This window comes from Notolepis coatsorum, assembly GCF_963971535.1.
Source record: "Notolepis coatsorum genome assembly, chromosome: 4".
Taxonomy (NCBI): Eukaryota; Metazoa; Chordata; class Actinopteri; order Aulopiformes; family Paralepididae; genus Notolepis; species Notolepis coatsorum.
The window spans coordinates 120,213,715-120,238,342 of NC_140168.1; the positions used below are offsets into that span (position 1 = coordinate 120,213,715).

Sequence of the window (24,628 nt, forward strand, 5' to 3'; positions counted from 1 at the left end):
GCCTTCCCGCCCGAGGGGGATGGACCCTCCTCGGCGGAGCTGTCTACGTGAATCAAGGTATAACAGGCCCTGAGCCTGATTAAGCTAAGTTCAAGGCGTGCTGGTTATCCAATTCTCCTAGCTAACACAACCGTTACCACGCGCCTACCATAACATTTTGGTCCAATAGAGCGGTAATGCTCAAGGTTTATCTCGACTGTATTATCTCATCGATGGGTATGCATATTGCCTTTTTTCAAGTTTAACTCAGACAAGCTGTGTTTTAATGTATCTGCTTTTTATTGTCTGCACATTGAACTTTGCATTGAACTCTGCATAGATTTCTTCGCATAGATTTCTTATGCGTATTGACTTTTTTCAAGTTTCACTCAGACTAACTGTGTCTTAACACTTTGATCGCCATGGTTCAAATTCATAATTTACCATCCCTAGCCAGCTCTATTTGTCTATGGAGAAGTTCCCCTTCTTTGCAGGGCTATAACTTTTTTAATTCTATTGCTAAATTGCCATTATTATGGCCCATTCAATGTCCTATATGTATTGTTCAGGGTGTAGCAACGATATACTTTTTCATTCACATATTCATACTAAAATATGGTCTAAAGTATAAGTATGTTTTTATCGTTTTCTGCAGCTTTCTTCAGAACGTGATTTATAGCCCTAAATGCATTATATTGATGATCAAATACAGTTTGTTAGGAATCTGTGCGAGATAAAAAATTTCAACTGGATGTACTTCTAGAAGTTACTACGTATCATCTGATGATGACCGGATGGGCGAGGGGGCGTTTATAATTCCGTGGGCAGCGTTAGATGATTCATCCAGTGTGGGTCATATGGTCATCATAGCAGTTTATATGGAACACGTTAGAATATAACGCTGCAACTCACCGTGGCTTCCTCGCGCCACTGGCAGATGAGCGTGGAATAGAATTTTTTCTATTATGGGATGGAGAAATGCCCGATCCATTTCCAGGTTGTATAATAGTATATATGTCCAAATCATGTTGTTTTTTCGAGTTATTTGCACAGATCGATGTTCACTGTGTCAAGACGGAGTCTCTCTAACGATAGCGAGTGCCCGGACGACATATGGATGAGCACTTCCGGTTCACGGGGTCATTTCCTGTTGGCGATCTGCCGATCGGCCACCAGATGGCGCTCTTGAACCGCTAGAGAGTTGAGTGGAGCTTTGCAGTGTATCTCAGGGCTCCGGAGGGGAAATATGATTTCTATCACAGATTTTTGAAATATTGATATCAAAGACGAGTTACGGCGTCTTTGGCAGAATGAGCATGGCTAGGAATGACGTCTAAACACGTCATCGGCGACCATAGTGTTAATGTATCTGCCGGGGGGGATGGACCCCTCTCAGCAGAGCTGTCTACGCAAATCAAGTTATAACAGGCCCTGAGCCTGATTAAGCTAAGTTCAAGGCGTGCTGGTTATCCAACTCTCCTAGCTAACACTACCGTTACCACGCGCCTACCATAACTTTTTGGTCCAATAGAGCGGTAATGCTCAAGGTTTATCTCAGCTGTATTATCTCATCGATGGGTTTGCATTGAACATTGAACTTCGCATTGAACTCTGCATAGATTTCTTCTCTCTGTTGAGCGAAGTGGGTTCCCTTTTCTAAATTGTTATAATATACCGTACAAATTGTTGGTATGGTTAAGTTACACAATGTTGTTGTGGTTGTTATGCTCAGTCATAGTGGCCAACTGATGTTTGATCGATATCGGACAAGTTATCTGATGGGGGGGGGGGGGTGGGAATGGGGGGGTGCGTTGCTTTTTGTTTTTCTTTTCATTCGACTCTCTCTATTTTATTTTTGTTTTCACGCTCATGCTCGGAACTTAATAGGACCTTAACGAGTGGATATGTATCTGTTATAGTGCTCTACTCCAAACGAATTACATTCAGTCATACTGCAGCCCTTTTAGACTATGGCTAATTTAAATATCTTGATCTGGAATACAGGGGGTCTTAATTTTCTGCATAAACGCACAAGTGTACTAGCGTTGCTAAGAAGGAAGGAGGTGGACCTTGCTTTACTGAGTGAAATGCACCTTTTAATGGCTGATAATGCAAGACTGGCAAATAGATTTTACCACAACATAAGTTCTTCTTCTTTTGGCACTAAGTCCTGTGGGGTAGCCATAATAGCGAAGCGAAATTTGAATATTAAACTGTTAGATGTGTGGTCTGATGCAGATGGTCAGTTTACTATTGCTAAAATGGAATACTCTAACCGAAAAATTACTCTGGTCTCTGCATACGCCCCTAATTTGTAGACGCTAACTTTTATGCTGTACTCACTGCAGCTATGTTGAAACTACCTGAGTACTCGTTTATAGTGGGAGCTGATTTTAATGCAGTTTGGGATCCATTGATTGATAAATCGAATCACACTGAAACCTTTGATCAGAAACAAGCTTCCACTGCCCTACAGGCCTGGTCCAGGGACACATGGGTAATTTATATGTGGCGTTCGCTCAACCCATCCGCAAGAGATTACTTGTTTTTCTCCTCGAGACATAAGACCTTTTCCAGAATTGATTATGTTTTCTCTTCCCTGCATCTCTTTGATAGCTTTGACGTTGACTTAATGTCCATTGCACTTTCAGACCACAAGGGTATCCTTCTCAAGGGTTCTCAGTAAAATAACGTCCTGCGCCCCTAGATGGCGCTTTAAGTCAACACTGCTGAAAAATGGAGAGTTTATCTTGCAATTTAAAGAGAAGCTCACTGAATTCCTGCAGTTTAATGCTGGCTCGGTACAGGATCCCAGAATTCTATGGGATTCAATTAAGGGTTTTATTAGAAGTAACACTACTCTCTTTGCATCTAATCTCCGCAAGGGACGTCTCTCCAAGCTGGTGGAATTGGAAAAGCTTCATGCCACGTTGATGTCCTCTATGCAGCACAACTCTAGCTGACTGGAGCTTCAAATTAAGGTGGTGAAAAAAGAGATGAACTCCATTTTAAGACAACAGTCTGAATTTCAAATGCACAGAACAAGACAGCACGACTAATTTCACGGCTCCAGGCCTAGCCACCTACTAGCTATGAAGATACAAGCCAGTGAACAATTAGCTGATATCCCTTCCATTAAGAACCAACAGGGGGAGGTAACCACCAACCCCAAAAAGATTAGCGATACATTTCGCTCTTTTTATTCCAACCTGTACAAGCCAGAAGTGGTCTTTGATCATACTAAGCTGGAGGACTTTCTTAATCAAATCAACTTACCACAGGTCTCAGAAGATGACACTAAACGGTTAGCTGCACCTATCACACTAGATGAGCTTAGGGAGGCGATTGCTGATATGAACAGGGAAGTTCTGCTTGCCACTCTTCTCTGTCTCGCGCTCTTCTAGACAGGGTTGTCCTCTTAGTCCTGGACTTTTCGCCTTATCCCTCGAACCTCTGGCTCAATACATAAGGCAATCCCAGATTATATCTCCTTTTTCAATTCAGGGCACACATCACCATATCAGCTTATACGCAGATGATGTACTCTTATTTATGCAGAATCCTGCCATCTCTCTACCTCATCTTCTCGGCGTAATAGATGATTTTGGCAGTCTATCTGGATTTAAGATCAACTGGCCAAAATCAGCCTTTCTTCCACTTAATGAGACTGCGAAGGCTACCATCATCCCTGCAAACATACTTATGGTGGAGCACTTTAAATGTCTTGGGATTGAAATATTCCCCACTATTAGCCAGATGGTAAGGTATAATTACTCCAGCTTGGGTGACAGGATTACAAATGACTTCAACAGATGGTCCAAATAAAAAAACTCATTACAGGCCCATGCGTCAATAATTAAAATGAATATTTTACCCAGAATTAACTTTATCAGCTCCATGCTCCCAGTTACCTCCTCCTGTTGGTTACTGGCAGAAATTGCACTCTGCCTCATATAAATTCGTCTGGAACAACAAACTCCCACGCTTAAAGAAATCCACTGCCCAGAGGAGTAAACTCGACGGGGTTTAGCATTTCCAGACTTCAAATATTACTTTCAAGCTTTTTCTTTGAGACCATTGATCACCTGGTTTGATTCTCAAGCAGCCGTATCCTGGCGACCATTGGAGGAGAAGATAGTATCCCCACATAGACTTCAGGATATAGTGTATACCAACATATCAATTAAGCAATGCAATTTATGATTTGGCCCTCTTATCACACATGTGATCCAGACTTGGCGGGACACCCAGAAATTGTGTACTAACCGCCATCGGTGGCACACGCGCTCCCCTCTATTTAATAACAATCTACTCCTTATTGGACAACAGCTTATTAGATACCCTAGATGGGAAAAGAAAGACATTCACGCGTTGGGGGATATCTTCAATAACTCTGGTCTCCGCTCTTTACAGGATCTATCCAACGGATATGATCTCCCCGGAACTTCTTTTTTCTTTTATTTACAAATAAGGGCAGCTCTGAAGGCTCATGGCGTTCCATGGGATGCTCCACTAGAACGTCACAGATTTCACAAATTCTTTTATGACAAGGAGACATCGAGAGGCTTCGTTTCTGACTTTTATCGCCATTTACTTATGTCCTCGTATAAGGACCTCCCCCTAGATATGATTTGGAGATAGGATGTCCCGGAGTTGGATGTAGATTTTGATTGGGATACAGTCTGGGAGAATGTCCGGCTATCCTCACGCAACCCAGATCACCAACAGATTCATCTTAATTTAGTTCACAGAACTTATCTGTGTAACGCTTCCCCCGGTCCTGCTGGATCTTCACAACTCCCCTTCAGAACCCCTTTCAATAACAATACACCACTGCACACTACACCACTGCCACCCGGTGGGCTGATCCAGATGTGGCAGATCTGGGATCAGCTCACTCACCTGTTGAACATTATTTGCCTCCACTTATGCTTTGTTTATTCGTTGTCTTTGTTGTCTGTATTATTTCCACTGTGTTAGACTTGTGTCCCTACTGTCTGTGTTTTGTAAATGTGTTTTTAGTCTTGTATGTCTCAGTTTGTACATTCAATATAGTTATTCCCCTGTGTGTTCTGTCTTCTGTTAGTTCTGTCTACCACACCTGTGTCTTGTTAGCAATCACCCTCTGTCTCTAATTAGTGTTTGTATTTAGGTGTTGTGGGCCCAGCATACACTTGCTGGGTAATTATTTGATGTTACCCTTGTGTTGGTTCGTGTTTTGTGTTTCACGTTATCCTTTGTTGCCAATTCTTGCAAGTAAAGCTTTTTGTTATCCCACCGCTGTTTCCTGCCTGCTCTCTCCAAGTTCTCCGTGAGTTTATATCTGTAATTGGGTTCCATTTCATCATGCCACCAAAGCGCAACCGTAACAATCTGACCCCTAGACGATTGAATCTAATGGGTCTCAGACCTGACTCTCGATGTACCTTATGTCCAAACGGTGCCACCGGAACATTTATGCATATGTACTGGGAATGTCCTCCTGTTGAGCTATTCTGGGAAAATAATAATAATAATAATAATAATAATAATAATAATAATAATAATAATAATAATAATAATAATAATAATAATAATAATAATAATAATAATAATAATAATAATAATAATAATAATAATAATAATAATAATAATAATAATAATAATAATAATAATAATAATAATAATAATAATAATAATAATAATAATAATAAATTAAATTTGTACCGCACTTTATATTTGTGAAAATCTCAAAGTGCTACAGGAGATAAAGATAAAAAGTTAAATGAATAAAACAATTAAAATGAATAAAACAACCAATGAAATGGAAGAACATAAAAATAAACTAGAATAAAATAATAATAAAATTTATAGAAATTAAATGTTGCCTCTCAGCTCTCAGATATTTTCTCTCTGACCATACCTGTTTCTCCTTCTGTATTGCTATTGAATGACATTTCTCAATTACCGACCTCTACACATGTGAAAAGACTGATTCTAGCCGGCCTCACAGCCGCACATTTTTTTATTGCCTCACGATGGATACACCCAGACAAACTATGCCCGAAGGTATGGATTCTCACTTATCTTGATGTGATCTATCTGGAGATATCCACTGCACGTGTTATAGGGGTTAATGAGTCTAATATTGCGATCTGGGTGGCTGCTGTTGCAAAGCTAAAAGATTGCATATAACTCTTGATTACTGAATATTATATTATGTATGTACTCACATTGAGGTCCTGGGGTGAGTGGGGGTGCCCATGTCCACTTGTTTTTTCTTTTTGTTATGTGTTTTTTGTATATTTGATTATGTATATGTTGTGGGATCACTGCACGGCTCACTGCATGTGAGCCGGACCATCAAGACCTCCTGATTTTACAGTTTTGTAGTTTTATAATCTCTAATCTGCCTTGTTGCTGTGCGGGTGAGTTTTTGGGCCCCTTTGGCTGTGGGTCTGATGGTCGTGGGCTCGAACTGGGGGGGGCCGTGGTTCGGGGTCTCGGCGAGTCAAGGTGTTAAAGAGGCATGATGCTTTGGTTTGCTGGGGCGGCGGACTTGGGGTCCTCGGGGGTTGGGGATCGTGGCTTCCATGTCTGGAGATGGAGGGGGCTCAAGGTGTTCACTATATAGTAATTGTTTTTTATTTTTCCTGTTCCTTACTTGGTATATTAATTTGTATTATATCTATTTTTTATTTCATTTAATTATTAGGTGTCTTGTCAGTATGTTTTTCTTTCGTTATTGTATTATTATTATTATTATTATTATTATTATTATTATTATTATATTATTATTATTATTATTATTATTATTATTATTATTATTATTATTATTATTATTATTATTATTATTATTATTATTATTATTATTATTGTTGCTGTGTCTGTCCGGTGATGTTTTGTTTGTTATTGTGGTGACTGTAATGTGCTGTGTTTTGTTTCATGTAAAAAAGGAAAATAAAAAAGATTTGATCAAAAATAATATATATATATATAACTTTAACAAGACATTTTGTACGTGACCATGATGGTTCAGAGTCTCTCAGTCAGTAGCCTATTGGCCCGGTGGAAGTAGCTGGTACAGCTCCAAAGTAGAGTTCTTTTGGAGGTGGATCTGAGACTCCGGTACCGTCTGCCAGACGGCATGATCTTGAACGATAACTTTCTCAAATTGAATGAGGACAAAATGGAAGTCCTACTTGTTGGCCCCAAATCAGAAAGAGAGATGCTCACAAATAATCTAGGAATCTTAACAACTTGGATTAAACCGGAGGTGACAAGTCTCTGTGTCATCCTGGACTCGGATTTGAACTTCAACGCCCATATAAACAAAGTGACCAAAATAGCTTTCTTTCATCTCAGAAACATAGCGAAGGTACGACCATTCATAAATCAAAATTATGCAGAGAAGCTAATTCATGCTTTTATATCTAGCCGACTATAGACTACTGCAATGCACTATTCACTGGTCTCCCCAAGAAAACTACTGAAAGACTCCAGCTCATTCAAAACTCTTAGACTACAAATCAAAACCAAAAGGAGGGAACACATTAGTCCTAGAATTGATTTTAAGGTGCTTCTCCTCACATACAAAGCTCTAGTCTAAATGGACAAGCTACATTGCTGACTCTCTAATAAACTACACACCCGCCAGAACACTGCGATCATCAGATGCAGGTATATTAGAGGTCACCAGAAAGAGTCATAAGAAGATCGGTGATGCAGCCTTTGTAAACTACGCCCCAAAACTGTGGAACATGTTACCCAACAATATTAGGGAAGCCAATATTTTAGAAATCTTTTAAAGGCAGCTTAAAACCTATCTCTTTACCAAAGCATTTGACTGACTTTACACTATTATACTGCACTATTTCTCTGTGATTGACATTGCACTATTTTATATTGCACTATTTCTCTATGTTTTATTCCCCATGTTTTTATTCCCTTTTTATGTTTTTATTCTCTTTTATTTTATATATCCGAGGCTGGATATCCGTACTAATCAATTACTGTTTTCCCACAGATAGGCGGGACGTTTTGGTACCATGAGCAGGAAATGTGAAAGGCTTTACAGACAAAGTCTATTTAATTTTATTATTAATAATTGTACTGTCTAATCTATTCTACTATTTTATTCCACTGCACTATTTTACTCTGTCTATAACCTTTTATTACAGGTTTGAAGGTTAATACAAAGGTATTAAACTGTGTAGGAACCAGGCCTAGAACTGCACCCTGAGAGGGAGGTCTGCCCTGACTGGGATGTTCGAAGGGTCAAAGTGGGTATCAAATGGGCATGGGCCGGTTACCGGTTCCACAGTTTACCGCAGTTTGAAAACATTGCGGTGTCAAAACCACTAATATTACGTTCAGATGGTAGGCGCCATGTTCAGGAGACTCAGGCGCAGTGATGCCACAGATTACTTGTAAAAATAATCTGATTACTGATTACTCCTTTAAAAAGTAATCTAGTTACTTTACTGATTACTTGATTATCAAAGTAACTTAGTTACTTTGAAAGTAACTAGGTTACGAAGTCGTCGTCGTCGTCCCTGCTGCTGCCACAACATAAGAATGACAACAGTTTTTTTTCTCTCTCTCTCTCTCTACCAAATCCATTCTGAGACAACAAACTCAGTGCGTAATCCGCAGGTTGTGCGTAACATGAATCTCTCTCTCTCACTCTCACTCTCACTCTCTCACTCTCTCTCAAGTAGCCAAATTACACTATAAAACAAACTGGATAGTTGATTTAACTTCATGCTGAAGCCATTATAAAATCAGCTATAAACGTAAACATGTGTGTGTGTGGCTGTGCGCGTGCATGCGTGCGCGAGCGCACGTCCCATCTCCGGTCTAGCTGACAGTACCCCTGGCTCTCTTATCATCAGCATTATGAGATAGTAACTAAATAGTAATGCACAGCCACTTGGACAAGTAACTGTAATCAGATTACTGGCTTGTAAAAAGTAAGTAAATTAGATTACTATTTACTGAAAAAGTTATCAGATTAGAGTAACTAGTTACTTAGTAACTAGTTACTGGCATCACTGCTCAGGCATATAAAAGTCTATTGGATCATGTCTCCAGCACTCCCACAGCCGTAGCTACAACCACTTAATGTTAAGGCTCTCATCCACATTAATAAATGTTCTCCCCCCGCTCTCTCTCCCATGATTTCAATCCGCTCTCTCTCCCATGATTTCAATCCGCTCTCTCTCCCATGATTTCAAAATACCGGAAGTGTTGCAGTGGTCTATGGTTAACTCACCTGATTGGAGAAACTGGAGCGGACCGTGGTGGCAATACATTCGTCCAGGTCTGCGTCAGCGAAGACCAGGGCGGGATTTTTACCCCCCAACTCCAACGACAGCTTCTTACAGTAGGGGGCACTCCGCTCTGTGATTCGCTGGGCTGTTGCGGTGGAGCCTGTGAAGGAGACCAATGGGACGTCGGGATGGCCAACGAGAGCATCACCGGCACGTGGTCCAGTGCCAAAAACGATGTTTATGACTCCTGGAGGAACACCTGAGAGAGAGAGAGAGAATGAGAGATTTATGTATCTGAGAGATTCATCAATAGTCTGTCTGTCTATCCATTCATCCATCCATCCATCCATCCTTCTACTTATCTATGTATCTATCTATACTATCTTATCTACAATTCCAATAGGATAACTAGAAGAGAGAGTGTGCATAGAAGCCAAATAAGGGGACACATCATCAGCGTATGTTAAGAGAACTACATAATATTGACTTGTTGCATTGTGGTTATTGTAGTCTTACGAAGAGAACTGTGGGTACTGTAGTCCTACCCGCCTCATGCATCAGTTTGCACATCATCCAGGCTGTCACAGACGTCAACTCGCTAGGTTTGGCAACCACCGTGTTGCCCGTAGCAACCGCCGGGGCGATCTTCCAGGTGAGCAGGTAGAGGGGGAGATTCCATGGGCTGATTAGTCCAGCTAGACACACACAGGCACAGATGAACACAAACACACACACATGCATAAAAACATGTTCGCACACACACAAACCCACACACACACATACAAAAACACACACATGAAGACAAAAACTAAAAGAACTCACATACACACCATGAAAATCACCCAGGAAGATAGTTTGATTGATTGATTGATTGATTGAAAATGTTATTAACAGATTGCAGAATGGGTACAATACAGTACGGCTCAATACACACAATTGTTAACTCAATCAGCGCCAGACCCGAGGAAAGTCGGGTTAACTCGCCAACCGTTCAGCGCCAGACCAGAGTATAGTCGGGTTTTCATCATTATTTATTTTATTCTATATTTTTATTCATTTCTCTCACACGGACCTCAGGGTTACCATAGGGAACCACTCTGAGATCGCTAGAGTGCAATACCGGCTGCATCCAGGCAGTATCGCCCACCCTTCGAAACCTTTTTTCACACATGGTGTTACATTTAAATGTCTCCGGGCGCAGTTTTCTTGGTCAGGCGAGTCTAGCGGTTCACTCGATGGCATTGGAATGCGTCCAATGCCCCTGATGCATGTGTTGTGGTGGATTATGTTGGCCACGCGATGGACACCAATACTGGAAATCACGTTCAGACAATTGGAATATTCTTTTTGGGGTACCTCCTAGTGAAGGTAAGGACTATATGACATCAATCCTGCTTTGATCCAACCATGATTTCACATCCATCGCAACAACCATGTGTAACGTACCTTCAGAACGTATGCCGTTGGTGACGATCAAAGCATCAAATACCTATTATATACATTTGATTTGGAAATAGTAGCGTGTCCAGGCGAGCAACGCCAACGCTTTTAGTAAAATTCACGTATTCCTCCATAGCGCCGTTTTATGGAATTAGCCAGGATCACTCTGAAACTATACTTATATTCACCATGGTATAACAAGCGAACATATACATGAAAAAGAAATCTTTTTCACATATTGAACGATGGATAGTTGATGTCAAATGAGCCATAGTATTGTATCCATAGCTATAATATAGAATATAGATATAGCCCTGCACACACCGCCACGCATTCCTATCTCTTAGAGCGGTGGCGTAGAAATAAATATGCTCTAGGCATGCAGCGCTGAATGAGTAAGAGGATGCAGACCAGAGAAAGACTTTTCTCTTGTTTACATCAGGGTCCCCCATTTTCAATTCATAACATTCATGACATACACGACATACAGTACTGTTACATCCAGACATTTATGACATACAAGATATACAAATATACAGACAGTTTCTAAAAGAGTTTCTAAAAGAGAATATATACAATATATATATATGGGTGGGGGGGGGGGGGTTGGACATAAGCCATCCTAGGTTGTCAAAATGGGCAGGGGTGAGGTGGGTTTTTAGGAGTAAGGTCAAGCAGTAGTCTGACCAGTTTGTTTTGTGATGTTTGTAATCTTGTTTTAGTGCCTTTGAGGTGCTTTGGTACCATGAGGTGCAAGCATAGTCGTAGTACCCTTGAATGAGTGCTCCTGTTAGAGTCTTCAGGGTATTCTTGTTTACCAGAGAGGAGATCCGGTACAAGAATCTTGTTCGTTGGTTGACTTTTTTTATTACATTGGTTGCCATTTTGTCACAGGAAAGATTTGCCTCTAGGATGGAACCCAGGTATGTAATTTCATCTTTCCTTATGACAATATTGTCACCGACTGTAACAGAGAAGCCGTTGGCCTTGCTGAGCAAGAGAGAGAGAGAAACCGAGAGCATGAGAAGAGGAGTGAGAAAGAGTCCAAAAAGTGAGAGACCTTCACCCTAAAGGTGTTACTCAACAAAAGTGAAGGCCGTTCTACCCATAAAGTATCTACAAGCTTGTAAAGATTTTGAGAAGTCAGAATCAAGCTCTCAACCACTCAAGTAGAGGTTGACCGTTCCACCCTCTCACGACCCAAAAAGTGAACACACAAGCTTTGTAATAAGTAAGCAAATATTTTACAAATCCTTGTGTGGCCCTCCTTACCAACCGATCTGGAATCCTCTGGCCGTCAGCCCTTACACTCTACGACTGCTACTCCCTACCTCTATATATATTATATATATATAACTCCTCTACCTCTGTATATATTCTTTATATAACTCCTCTAACTCTGTATATATTCTGTACTGTATGTAACTCCTCTAGCTCTGTATAACCCTAACAACAACAAAAAAGTAAATGGGGCATTTATATAGCGCTTTTATCCAAAGCGCTTTACAATTTGTTTCTCACATTTTACCCATGCACTCACACATTCACACACCAATGGTGGAGGCAACCATGCAAGGTGCCACCTGCTCATCGGGAGCAGCTAGGGGTTCTGTATCACACTAGCTCCCGCTCAGCGTCTCATTGCATATATCTCGCTTCAGCATATATATACTGAATAAATTTCAAAATGTACCTTTAAATGCCAGCATTCATCTGGCCACACCCCCATCCGCTTACCTACATAAGCAGGGGTGGTGCCAGACACTCATCTCCTTCTCAAATTTCATCACAAGCAACGTGTTGCTCATATGCCCACTTGACGTGGAGAAAAATATTGGCTGACGATGTTTACGAGGAAAGGAAGAACAAGAGATACGTTGACATCATATCTTTATTTTCTCTCTCACTATTTTCGAGAAAATACGGCGATATTGTCTTCGTCACTGGAGCGTCTGGAAGATGGTGATCATTCTAAAATCCTCCACCGGTTTTCGTATTGGGAGCACGCCGCTGCATGCCTCTCAACTGCAGTTCCTTGCTGTGCTGGTTGCGGTAAAACCTTTCAGGACACAGCTGAACTGTAGAACGCGCCGCTGTTGTGAGAAGCGGTGAGTTCCAGGTTGGTGAGTGATGTTTGCTTGCGGCTCCACTTGTCTGTTAGTGCTATGGGGGCTGGCTGACAATGTTTACGAACACCGGCCCCAGATTAAGGTCTTTTGTTCAGCCTCTTAGGCAACAGCGGAAGACCTTGATCTGAAGCCCATTATAGTTTAACTAGTGGGCCACGACCATTAACACTGGTGATCCCTGTGTTTTCTGGACGAGTGGATGTTTTCTCTGTCACCGTGTAGGCCCCATCTTTCATATCCAAATGAGAGTATTCCCTCACGAGGAAATATGGGCATAGATGTTCGTTAGTGGAAGATCTGTGTTCAAGTCAGCTACAGGCCAGTTTGGTATTGTGCTGGCTCCGTCGGGTGTTGGTAAAATCACCGTTGTAAAACTGTGTTAACATCTTGTTTATCTTTTCTCTTAAAAAGTGAGGAGGGTTTCAGAACGGCGGCCTGTCTGAGTGAGTGTTATATCATTGTGTACAAGTTCAGGTGATAGCTGCTTAGCTTACGTGCTAGTGGTGCTGCGCTAGCCTGCTGTGATCACTAGGTGGCCTACCTGGCTAGGCTAGGAAACGTTAGCTTGCTGCTATCGGCCGAGGCCCAGCGCGGGGTGGCTCCGGCCCCTCGCACGCCGCCGCGGTTCCCATCGAGACTTCCCGATTCGAAGTCTCCCCTCTGGTAGCGTGCGCCGTTCGCTCGGCGTCTCGCGGGCAGGGGCGGTAGCGCCCGACGGTTAGAGCGGCCGTTAGCTTAATGCTACTCTGTTGAACGTGCTTTGATTATAACATGTTTTAAACACTCTTGACTACGACGTCATCTTTGACAGAGGATGTTCGTCGAACCTGCCCTGGGCCAGGACGGCAATGACTGCGTCAACAAGGGGGACCGTAGCGACGGGATGGAGCGGCGACGCTGCCCAGATCGACAACACAGAACGGCTGTGTTTACTACGGTGCCTTGAGACTGCACTTCGCTTGATCTACGCTCCGGGTAGGCAAGGCCTGACCAGACCTTGTACACTTCTTCTGGCTTTCCCTTCTAAATGTTTTGTAAATAACGATGTTTTATGTTTGCCAAAGAACAAGGGTGGTCTTGGTCTGCCAAACCTAAGAAACGACTACTGGGCAGCTCAATTACGCATACTTGTGCATTGGATACAAAAGGACCTAGACTCCGGATGGGTACAGATTGAGCAAAACTCAATTCCAAAGACTCCTCTCAGATCCATAATATTCCTGGGGAAAGCATACTGGAAAAAAATTAAGATTGGTACTGTAACAAATGGATTACAAATACATTAAAGGTGTGGGAAAGTGTAAGGAAAAAGGGGGGAGGTCCACGATCAATATCTAGGGCCATGCCAATAGCAGACAATACAGAATTCCGGCCAGCTATGGAGGATGGGGGTTTTAAAAAATGGGCGGATTTGGGCCTGGTTACTATCAATCAATTAATGGAAGGAGACTGTTTTAAATCGTTTGCACAGCTACAGCAATGTTTTGATCTACCTTCGAAAGACATGTTTAGATACTTTCAAATAAGACACTATGTAATGACTCACAGTGAGTGGGAAGCAATTAAGAGACCGCCAACAAACGTGGAGCGGTACTTTATTAACACAATAGAAAAAAACGTGATGGAAAGAAAGCAGATATCCAATATTTACAACATGTTACAACTAGACGATCCAGGAGACACCACCTATATTAAAGAAAAATGGGAGTTGGAAGCTAATGTGATCATAGAAAATGAAGAATGGGAGGACAGCCATTCAAGCAATCATAAAATCACAAATAGCCCAATGTGGAAGGAGTTTGACTGGATGGTCAAGGTGAGGTACTTTAGGACTCCTCAAGTTCTCTCCGGATTTGCTGGTGGGTCCTCACCACTATGTTGGAGAGGATGTGGAATGATCGGAGATCATACACATATTTTCTGGGACTGTCCAAGGGTGCAGACATTTTGGGTGAATATCAAAAATGAGATTAAAACCATTCTAGATCTTGACTGACCTCTGAATCCATCGTACTATATCTTGGGATGTATACCGAAAGGCACATACCATGGAGATACGTTATACATCTTGAGAGTGATACTGTTAATAGCAAGGAAAATGATAACTATGGCATGGTTACAAAATCAACCCCCGACAATCAAACAATGGACCAAGAGACTGAGACAGATGTATACAATGGAAGAAATTACTGCACAATTGCAACTGAAAAAATATATGTTTATGCAGAGGTCACTTGTAACCTTGTACCTGGAGATACACTAGCATGAGTCTGACCCTCCTGACTCCCTCTTTTTTTAATTTAGTTAAATTATTTTTTTTCCTTTTGCTAAATTTATTTTTCTATTTATTTTTTCGTTTCTTATCCTACTGTATGTCCTTAAAAAAATATAAAAATCCCCCCCCCCTGGGTTGTTTATGAGGCGTACTCGGATTATACAGCTTATTTTGATATGAATACTTTGAAAACAAATTGAATAAGATGGAAGAGCCTGAGTAACAAATGTCATTGACTATGTGAATCAAGTATATTATACTGTATGATCAATGAAATGTGATGTTCATTATGACACAAAATAAAAGAAAGTAAAAAAAATAATTGAGTATTACCAAGTCAACTTGTGTTCTTAAAACAATGACAATAAACATAGTTTTATTAGGTTGAAATAATGTGGTTGTGTACTTATTTTTCTGTTATTATGGATTGAAAACTGAAAACCTTAATGCACAAGTTTCAAGTTTCTTCTTTCTTTTGTTACAAAGGGTCAGATTAAACCGAATATATATATTTATTGCTTGAGATCCCTTGTATAATATTTGTATATCGTTTGATATCCCTTGTATATTCTTTGTATATATACACGGAATATCCCTTTACCTGGGTACAAACCAGACCATAATATTCGCTCTCCTATTGGACAGCGATCCCTAGGCGCCAACGACCATACCCCCAATGGCAAGTTCAAAGGCAACGCCAAGGCATGTCTCAACATGTCCAGGTTTGCGCAGTAATACGAGACAGAACTGAGGTTGGCACTAGATAATTCACCTTACGTATAAATACGGCGCAGGTGGATACAGCAGCACTTAGCACTAAACGTTGATGCCTTCACCACGAGACAACGTGTAGTGAAGTGGGCAACTTTGCCTCTGAATAGAGCCTTGAGAACCGCGTGCGAATAGATTGCTAAAGTGTCAGAGTTTAACGCAGTACCGTTGAGTTCGACTTATTCTAATGTGAAGTAATAGTCTATCATTTATAGTGTATCGTGCGGCTACCGTTCTTCAGTGACCAGCATTACCACCGGTTCGTCGTGTATATAGCTAGTGCACTTATCCAGGCTGGGCGGCCTAAACTCGTGCCCCCACCCGAGGAGTCCTAGACGAGAACCGTTGGATATGTACACCGGAGAACCTACACCGGCGACTGCAGAACCTTTTCTGGTTGGATTATATTGCTTTGGTACCGTGACTGCTGGAGCAGAGAACCGTCTACCCCACTATCGTGTGGGATCTACCCCCCGTGAGGAGCATCACTCGAGCCCGCCTCTAGGAAGAGGCTGGCTAGCTTTCATCCATGCTGTCGAGCATACTGGATTATAGCTGTTGCTTTGTCTACCGATCAAGGGAGTACTGCACTGGTTCCTGTATCTGGAACCTCGTTATTCCTCGTTGACCCAGACTTTGCACATTCCTCTACCCTGCCGGCCTTACACCCGGAGGGAACCCCCCAGTGTCTCCAGCTGGTACTAGTGTGCCTTATGTAATTGCTATGCTACAGGTGGCGTCAGTTTAGACCCATCTTACTATTCTCATTGACTTACGCTCTTGACCTACTTTACGTGTGTTCTTCGCCTTACAAGCGCGAGTATAATTCTCAATCTGTAACCTAACGTTGCTTGCTCTGATAATAATAAATACCCTCCAAATAGAACTTTATGTGTCATTGCCGTATTCTTGTGTGGGTGTTCACCATATATATTCATGTTCTGTATGGCCAGTAATTAAAGTACATAACTAAGTTGTGGTTTAATATATCATACTCTCAATACAGTCAGGGAATTGTACCCCTCAGTTACAGTTGTCATACAGAAGTACAGAATACTTTTATACAAAATGCTTCTTACTGTTACGCTCCAGAGACTGTGCAAGACAAGATAAGTATGAAATAAAATAACATAGTATAGCATGTAAATTAGAAGTAAAAAAAAAATGAGGTCACAGTGTTCAGTATAGACATATGTACAATGTTCGATGCAGAATAGACGTAACTGGGTTACCATATAATATACAATATACTATGCAGTGTACTAATATACAATACTATATAGTGCAAGGCAGAAATGGGATGAGGTGCAATTTAGGTACAATTTACAGTAGGTGTACGAGTTGTAGTGCAATCCTTTATCAATAAATATAAAGTGTGTTTGTGTGATCTAAAGTGTGGAGAGTGGGTGCTGCAGTGTGTTGTTTGTTTAAGTGAGTGTGTGCGTGTGGGTGTGTGTAACTGAACTCAATATTTTTAAGTTCTGGTAACTTATTATTATTTATTTTTTTACAGTGTAGTCTTGCGATCGATCAAAACTTATTTAGACGATATACCTCACATTCACCCTCTATTCACATCCTGGTGTTCTCCTGGTGTTCTCCATTAGGCCTGTAGGTGGAGCTATGACAGCACACGTACAGTACACACACCGATGCTGTGTGATGTGTCCAAAAATGAATGGGCAAATGTGAGTGAAATGGTTGCACTGTATGCAGCTGTTTGTCTGCATTGCATCCCCCCCCCCCCCCCCAACTCAGATTTAGGGTTGATACAACCATCATAATAATATTGTTAATAATAACAATAACAATAATAAAGTTGTCCCCCGAAGAGGGGGGGGTGGATGGAGTGCCCTCAAAAAAGGGCCGGGAAAAAAGCAAAAAAAAAGAAAATAATAATAATAATAATAATAATAATAATAATAATAATAATAATAATAATAATAATAATAATAATAATAATAATAATAATAATAATAATAATAATAATAATAATAATAATAATAATAATAATAATAATAATAATAATAATAATAATAATAATAATAATAATAATAATAATAATAATAATAATAATAATAATAATAATAATAATAATAATAATAATGATGTAATAATGTAAACATTTTCATAAAAAATACCTGATTATGAGAAAAAAAATGTACGATGCATGGAATATTGTTGAGGCACACTAGTTACAACTATATTTCAAACAGGCACTCCATGTCAAAAAGGTTGCTGACCCCTGCCCTAACCCTAACCCTAACCTGTCCAGTTCTGCGACTAGGGTGAAAGGTGTGACACTTGTTGTTCACGTGCTTAATAGTGATTGTTTTTAAAAAACAAACATGGATTATTGTAATGTGAGTCCAAGATGTGATACTGAGCTACTTTTTTGGCATATACATGAAATCTAGCCAACACTATCCACAAACACACGTAAAAAAGGGCATTTTGACCAGAACTGCGACAAGGGTGATTCGAGGGTTAAGTCAGAAACACACAGAGCTCCCTCACCCACTCCCACAGGGCACCGGACGGTGTAGTTGATACAGCCCAGGTGGTCCATCTGGCTGCAGTCGGTGGTGTGGTGGAGCACGGACGACGCAAAGAAACGGAAGTTGTGCACCGATCTGGGGATGTCCACTGTCCGCGCAAACGTCTCCGTTTTACCTGGAGAAAATGATCAATATCAGCAAAAAAATATATTGTTAATAATTAGGGCTGCTTAGTGGATTAATCAATAAAAAAATTCTTTTTGTCTGTACTTATTTGTGTTTCATTACACATATATGTACACGCTTACTAACTGTTTCGCCTGTTTTATAGCAACACTACTATCACTGACATCTAAGAAGGGAGATCCCCCCTTGAACGGCTTGAAGGTTTCTCCCCTCCACATTGCCTGTGGTGCTTTTTTCCTATTGCTAGGTTTTTAGTGAGTTTTCCCTTACCTACGAGTGGGGTATGTCTGCATTCATTTATTTATTTTACATTTTATTTTGGATTTCATGGTGTTTTTGTTTTGTTCTTGATTTATTGTGATGTTTCTTCTTGACATGTTTAAAGAAGACGTGTCTGGCCCATGGGGACATTAAAGGGGAGATGAAGCATTGAACAATGTGATCCTAGTTTGTTTGTTGTGTACCTTGTGTAAGACAGGGTCCTATAATCAAATGTGAAATCCTGCTTATTTGTCTGAAAAACCTAATATAATTTCCCTGTTTTCCCCATGGGCGCCGCCATTTTGTTGCTGACGTCACAGTGTTGGTTTGGTCTGGCTCCTGCCTAGTAAACATGGAGTGTCAGTAAATGCAACGTTGCCTACCAAACAACGGGACCGCGTGCTCCTGGCTGGTCAAACTAATTTTACCGTGTGAAAGAGAGGAAAGTTGGTTCATTTCCACAAACTACCAGTGAAAAAAACAGTGTTGTTCAACCACCGTCGCGGGGCATTTAGCTACCTGGCTACCTAGCTCCAGTTCAACCACCGTCGCGGGGCATTTAGCTACCTGGTTACCTAGCTCCAGTTCAACCACCGTCGCGGGGCATTTAGCTACCTGGCTACCTAGCCGCAGCCGGGATTCAAAGCCAACTAGCCGGCTAACCCAGCTTGCTAAATGCTGCATGTAGCTAGTTAGCTGAACTGGAGCTAGGTAGCCAGGTAGCTAAATGCCCCGCGACGGTGGTTGAACTGGAGCTAGGTAGCCAGGTAGCTAAATGCCCCGCGACGGTTGTTGAATTGGAGCTAGGTAGCCAGGTAGCTAAATGCCCCGCGACGGTGGTTGAACTAGAGCTAGGTAGCCAGGTAGCTAAATGCCCCGCGACGGTGGTTGAACTGGAGCTAGGTTGCCAGGTAGCTAAATGCCCCGCGACGGTGGTTGAACTGGAGCTAGGTAGCCAGGTAGCTAAATGCCCCGCGACGGTGGTTGAATAACACTGTTTTTTTCACTGGTAGTTTGTGGAAATGAACCAACTTTCCTCTCTTTCACACGGTAAAATTAGTTTGAACAGCCAGGAGCAATACAAAAAGAACCACCGCAGTGCCGTTGTTTGGTAGGCAACGTTGCATTTACTGACACTCCATGTTTACTAGACAGGAGCCAGACCAAACCAACACCGTGACGTCACCAAACAAAATGGCGGCGCCCAGGTTGATAAATGCTTCAAAAAAGGACATAACAAATCGTTTTTTCTTAGAAACTGCTTATTTTTATAACGTGATTTTTTCTGTGGCTTATCTAAATACTAATTTGATGCTATGACTATGTTTATATCGCTATGCTTCATCTCCCCTTTAACGTGTGTTGTCGGGCCTTACAAATAAATCTTTATATTTTTTTTTAAATTTACCTCCTTCTTTTTTCCGTTTTTCTCCCCTCCCACTGTTAGTCGTTGTGCCAATTCCCAATCCCCTTCCTGGTCGTTGCGCACTCTACCCGCTACTGTCGGTCTGGGAGGGCGGAGACTATCACATGCTTCCTCCGACACATGTCCAGCCAGCCCACCGCTTCTTTTCACCTGGCAGTGCGGACTCTCACTGAGAGAGTGTAACGTGTGGAAGGTCACACTACCTCTCTTAGATCCTTCCCTCGCTGTGCAGGCACCCCGACCGAACTGTAGGAGTCGCTGTCCACAACGACCCAGACCCACCCACCGGCTTCCCACCCTCTAACACTGCCAATTGTGTTAGTATGACGGCCGGCCAAGCCGGAAGCAACGCTGACAGCTGGGTTCGATACCAATGTATCTTGCGTTGGTGACGAGCGCAACCCAGCCGCCCAGAAATACATTTTAGTTTATTTAATCAGTCAGTCTGGTCTTCGTCAACCAAGACTATTATGCAATTAGTTAATCAATTTTAATGCTTTTTTTCATGCTGAATGAGTTATTTCCTGAAGGATGATAAGGATGACTCTGGTAAGCATTTGGGGAACAAAAGTGCTCAGGTTTGTCGATGAAATCAACTAATCGATTAGTCGACTAATAATTCATTTAGTGGAAGACGAGCCTTTTTACTGTCAATGTGTTAACATACAGTTCATAGTCTTTCTAAGAGGATGATTTACATTCATTACATATTAATGTGTTAGTTCATAGTTTTTCTAAGAGGATGATTTACATTCATTACATATTAATGTATTAACAACATACAGTTAATAGTCTTTCTAAGAGGATGGTTTACATTCATTAGATATTAATGTGTTAACATACAGTTAATAGTCTTTCTAAGAGGATGATTTACATTCATTGTGTTTATGCCACAAGCTTCAGAACGATAGGGTCTGAGGTGAGGGCATTTCCTTTTCATGACCCATGCAACAGTTTTACCTCAACAATGTCTTTTAGTTACAGTAAAGCTTTACTTTAACATGACCATATTAATATAGGACTCTGTATCCCCCTGGGTGTATCACCTGGATGTGTGTGTGTGTGTGTGTGTGTGTGTGTGTGTGTGTGTGTGTGTGTGTGTGTGTGTGTGTGTGTGTGTGTGTGCGTGCGTGTGTGTGTGTGTGTGTGTGTGTGTGTGTGTGTGTGTGTGTGTGTGTGTGTGTGTGTGTGTGTGTGTGTGTGTGTGTGTGTGTGTGTGTGTGTGTGTGTGTGTGTGTGTGTGTGTGTGTGTGTGTGTATACATCCACGAGCACTCAGTGGAGTGGAATGCAATATCTGGGGCAAAATGTCTATCTGTGATGTGTATGTGTGTGTGTGTGTGTGTGTGTGTGTGTGTGTGTGTGTGTGCGTGTGTGTGTGTGTGTGTGTGTGTGTGTGTGTGTGTGTGTGTGTGTGTGTGTGTGTGTGTGTGACAGTGGATTATTGATCGGGAACACATGGACAAGGACATACCTAGTATTGACTGAAACAGTTATTGGATGGTGTCTAAACACAGTGGTTTTTCGAAGTGGGATCTGGGGACCATAGATATATAACTAGATGGTGCAAGGGGGCGGAGTCTCCAGCGTAGTTCATCACCGGTGGCCATCTTGTCACAGGCAGCACGCCCACTCATAACATGAATATCTATGGTGCATCATGTACTATTGAAATAACCATAGCTCGATCCATTTTCAACCGATTTACAAACGGGTTGGTTTATTACAAACGTTATTAACGTGGCTATGATTCAGGATGCTTGGACCTGTTGAAATAATTTTCACATGAAAGTCTATTATAAGTATGTGTAACGGAGGTGCGTGAGTAATATCCACAGTCACGATGTACGTGTGTGTTGTGTTGTGAAGTGACTGTGGCAGTAAGCGAGCTGCGAGTTAAACTCACTTCCCCATAACAGGGTTAAAAGACACATAGATACGGTACCCAGGAGTTAAACTCACTTCCCCATAACAGGGTTAAAAGACACATAGATACGGTACCCAGGAGTTAAACTCACTTCCCCATAACAGGGTTAATAGACACATAGATACGGTACCCAGGAGTTAAACTCACTTCCCCCATAACAGGGTTAAAAGACACATAGATACAGTACCCAGGAGTTAAACTCACTTCCCCACAACAGGGTTAAAAGACACATAGATACGGTACCCAGGAGTTAAACTCACTTCCCCACAACAGGGTTAAAAGATACATAGATACGGTACCCAGGAGTTAAACTCACTTCCCCACAACAGGGTTAAAAGATACATAGATACGGTACCCAGGAGTTAAACTCACTTCCCCCATAACAGGGTTAAAAGACACATAGATACAGTACCCAGGAGTTAAACTCACTTCCCCACAACAGGGTTAAAAGATACATAGATACGGTACCCAGGAGTTAAACTCACTTCCCCACAACAGGGTTAAAAGATACATAGATACGGTACCCAGGAGTTAAACTCACTTCCCCACAACAGGGTTAAAAGACACATAGATACAGTACCCAGGAGTTAAACTCACTTCCCCACAACAGGGTTAAAAGATACATAGATACGGTACCCAGGAGTTAAACTCACTTCCCCACAACAGGGTTAAAAGACACATAGATACGGTACCCAGGAGTTAAACTCACTTCCCCACAACAGGGTTAAAAGATACATAGATATGGTACCCAGGAGTGAATTCACCTCTTAGTGCAGCGGTCTGTGTTGTTGCCCACGACGTGGGAGACCTGTGTTCGAATCTACCTCGGGGCATCGACATTTAATACACATCGCAGAGGAGTCACATACAATCTGTCACATATGCAGTATGATAACTACATCAAATGTAACAAGCTACGGTTAACTACATCAAATGTAACAAGCTACGGTTAACTACATCAAATGTAACAAGCTACGGTTAACTACATCAAATGTAACAAGCTACGGTTAACTACATCAAATGTAACAAGCTACGGTTAACTACATCAAATGTAACAAGCTACGGTTAACTACATCAAATGTAACAAGCTACGGTTAACTACATCAAATGTAACAAGCTATGGTTATTTCAATAGTACATGCAACCACTCACTGCAGCACCCACTCTACACAATCTTCGCAAACTGCATGCTACCATGTCCTCCCTCCTCACTCCCCCCCCACCCCCCCCTCCCTCATCTTTCTCTGCCGAAGACTTTGCGATCTTCTTTGAGGAAAAAGTGGAGAACATCCGCAGCTCCTTCTCCCAACCCCCACCCATTCCAAATGCTGAATCGAGAACCTCATCCTTCACTCTGTCATCTTTCTCTCCCATTACAGAAGCAGAGACCCTGACACTGGTAACGTCAAACCGTCCGACTACTTGCCAGCTGGACCAGCTACCCTCCCCACTCCTCCAGACCATAGCACCAGACATCCTCCCATTCCTAACTGCAACCATCAACTCCTCACTCAACTCGGGGGTGGTCCCCACCTCCCTAAAACAAGCCAGAGTCACGCCGCTCATAAAAAAACCAACCCTGAACCCTACCGTCATAGGCAACTACCGTCCTGTCTCTCTTCTCTCCTTCCTTTCTAAAACACTTGAACGTGCTGTATCCAACCAACTTACTGCTTATCTCTTACAGAATGACCTCCTAGACCCTAATCAGTCAGGCTTCAGGACTGGTCACTCCACAGAGACAGCCCTCATTGCGGTCACAGAGGCACTTCACTTAGCAAAAGCGAAAGGCCTCTCCTCTGTCCTGATTCTCCTAGATCTATCTGCAGCCTTCGACACAGTCAACCACCAGATCCTCCTTGCGGCCCTCGCAGGAATGGGAGTGGCTGGCTCTGCGCTGACATGGCTGTCATCATACCTCAATGACCGCTCCTACCAAGTGTCATGGAGAGGGACCCTGTCGGCCACCCGCCCCCTGCGGACGGGTGTCCCCCAGGGCTCGGTTTTAGGACCCCTTCTCTTCTCCCTCTACACTAAATCACTGGGTAACATTATCACGTCTCATGGCTTCTCCTACCATTGTTATGCCGACGATACTCAACTCTTCCTCTCCTTCCCTCCCTCAGATATCCACGTCTCTGAGCGGATCTCGGCCTGTCTGTCCGACATCTCAGCCTGGATGACGTCCAACCACCTCAAACTGAACCTAAGCAAAACAGAATTGCTCCACCTGCCGGCCAAATCCTCCCCCCTAACCGACCTTTCAATCACAGTCGAGAATGCAGCTGTGACTGCGTCCCCAACCGCCAAGAACCTTGGTGTTGTCCTCGACGACCAGCTGAACTTCTCTGCTCACATCGCAGCGACGACCAGAACCTGCCGATTCCTCCTGAGCAACGTCAGAAGGATACGCCCCTTCCTGACAAAAGAAGCCACCCAACTCCTCGTCCAATCAACAGTCATCTCCCGCCTCGACTACTGCAATG

The 24,628-nt window shown here is 42.2% G+C and overlaps 1 protein-coding gene across 1 annotated transcript in view; it reads right to left on the reverse strand.

Annotated features, from left to right (window-relative positions):
* aldh8a1 (aldehyde dehydrogenase 8 family, member A1) overlaps positions 1–24,628 on the reverse strand; it is a gene marked incomplete at both ends in the record, with an annotated part of 68,982 nt that overhangs the window by 32,312 nt on the left and 12,042 nt on the right. The window contains 3 exons of the mRNA XM_084313529.1: positions 9,233–9,489; positions 9,776–9,925; positions 18,363–18,518. Coding sequence (XP_084169655.1) covers positions 9,233–9,489; positions 9,776–9,925; positions 18,363–18,518 — 563 coding nt within the window. The remainder of the gene's footprint in view (positions 1–9,232; positions 9,490–9,775; positions 9,926–18,362; positions 18,519–24,628) is intronic.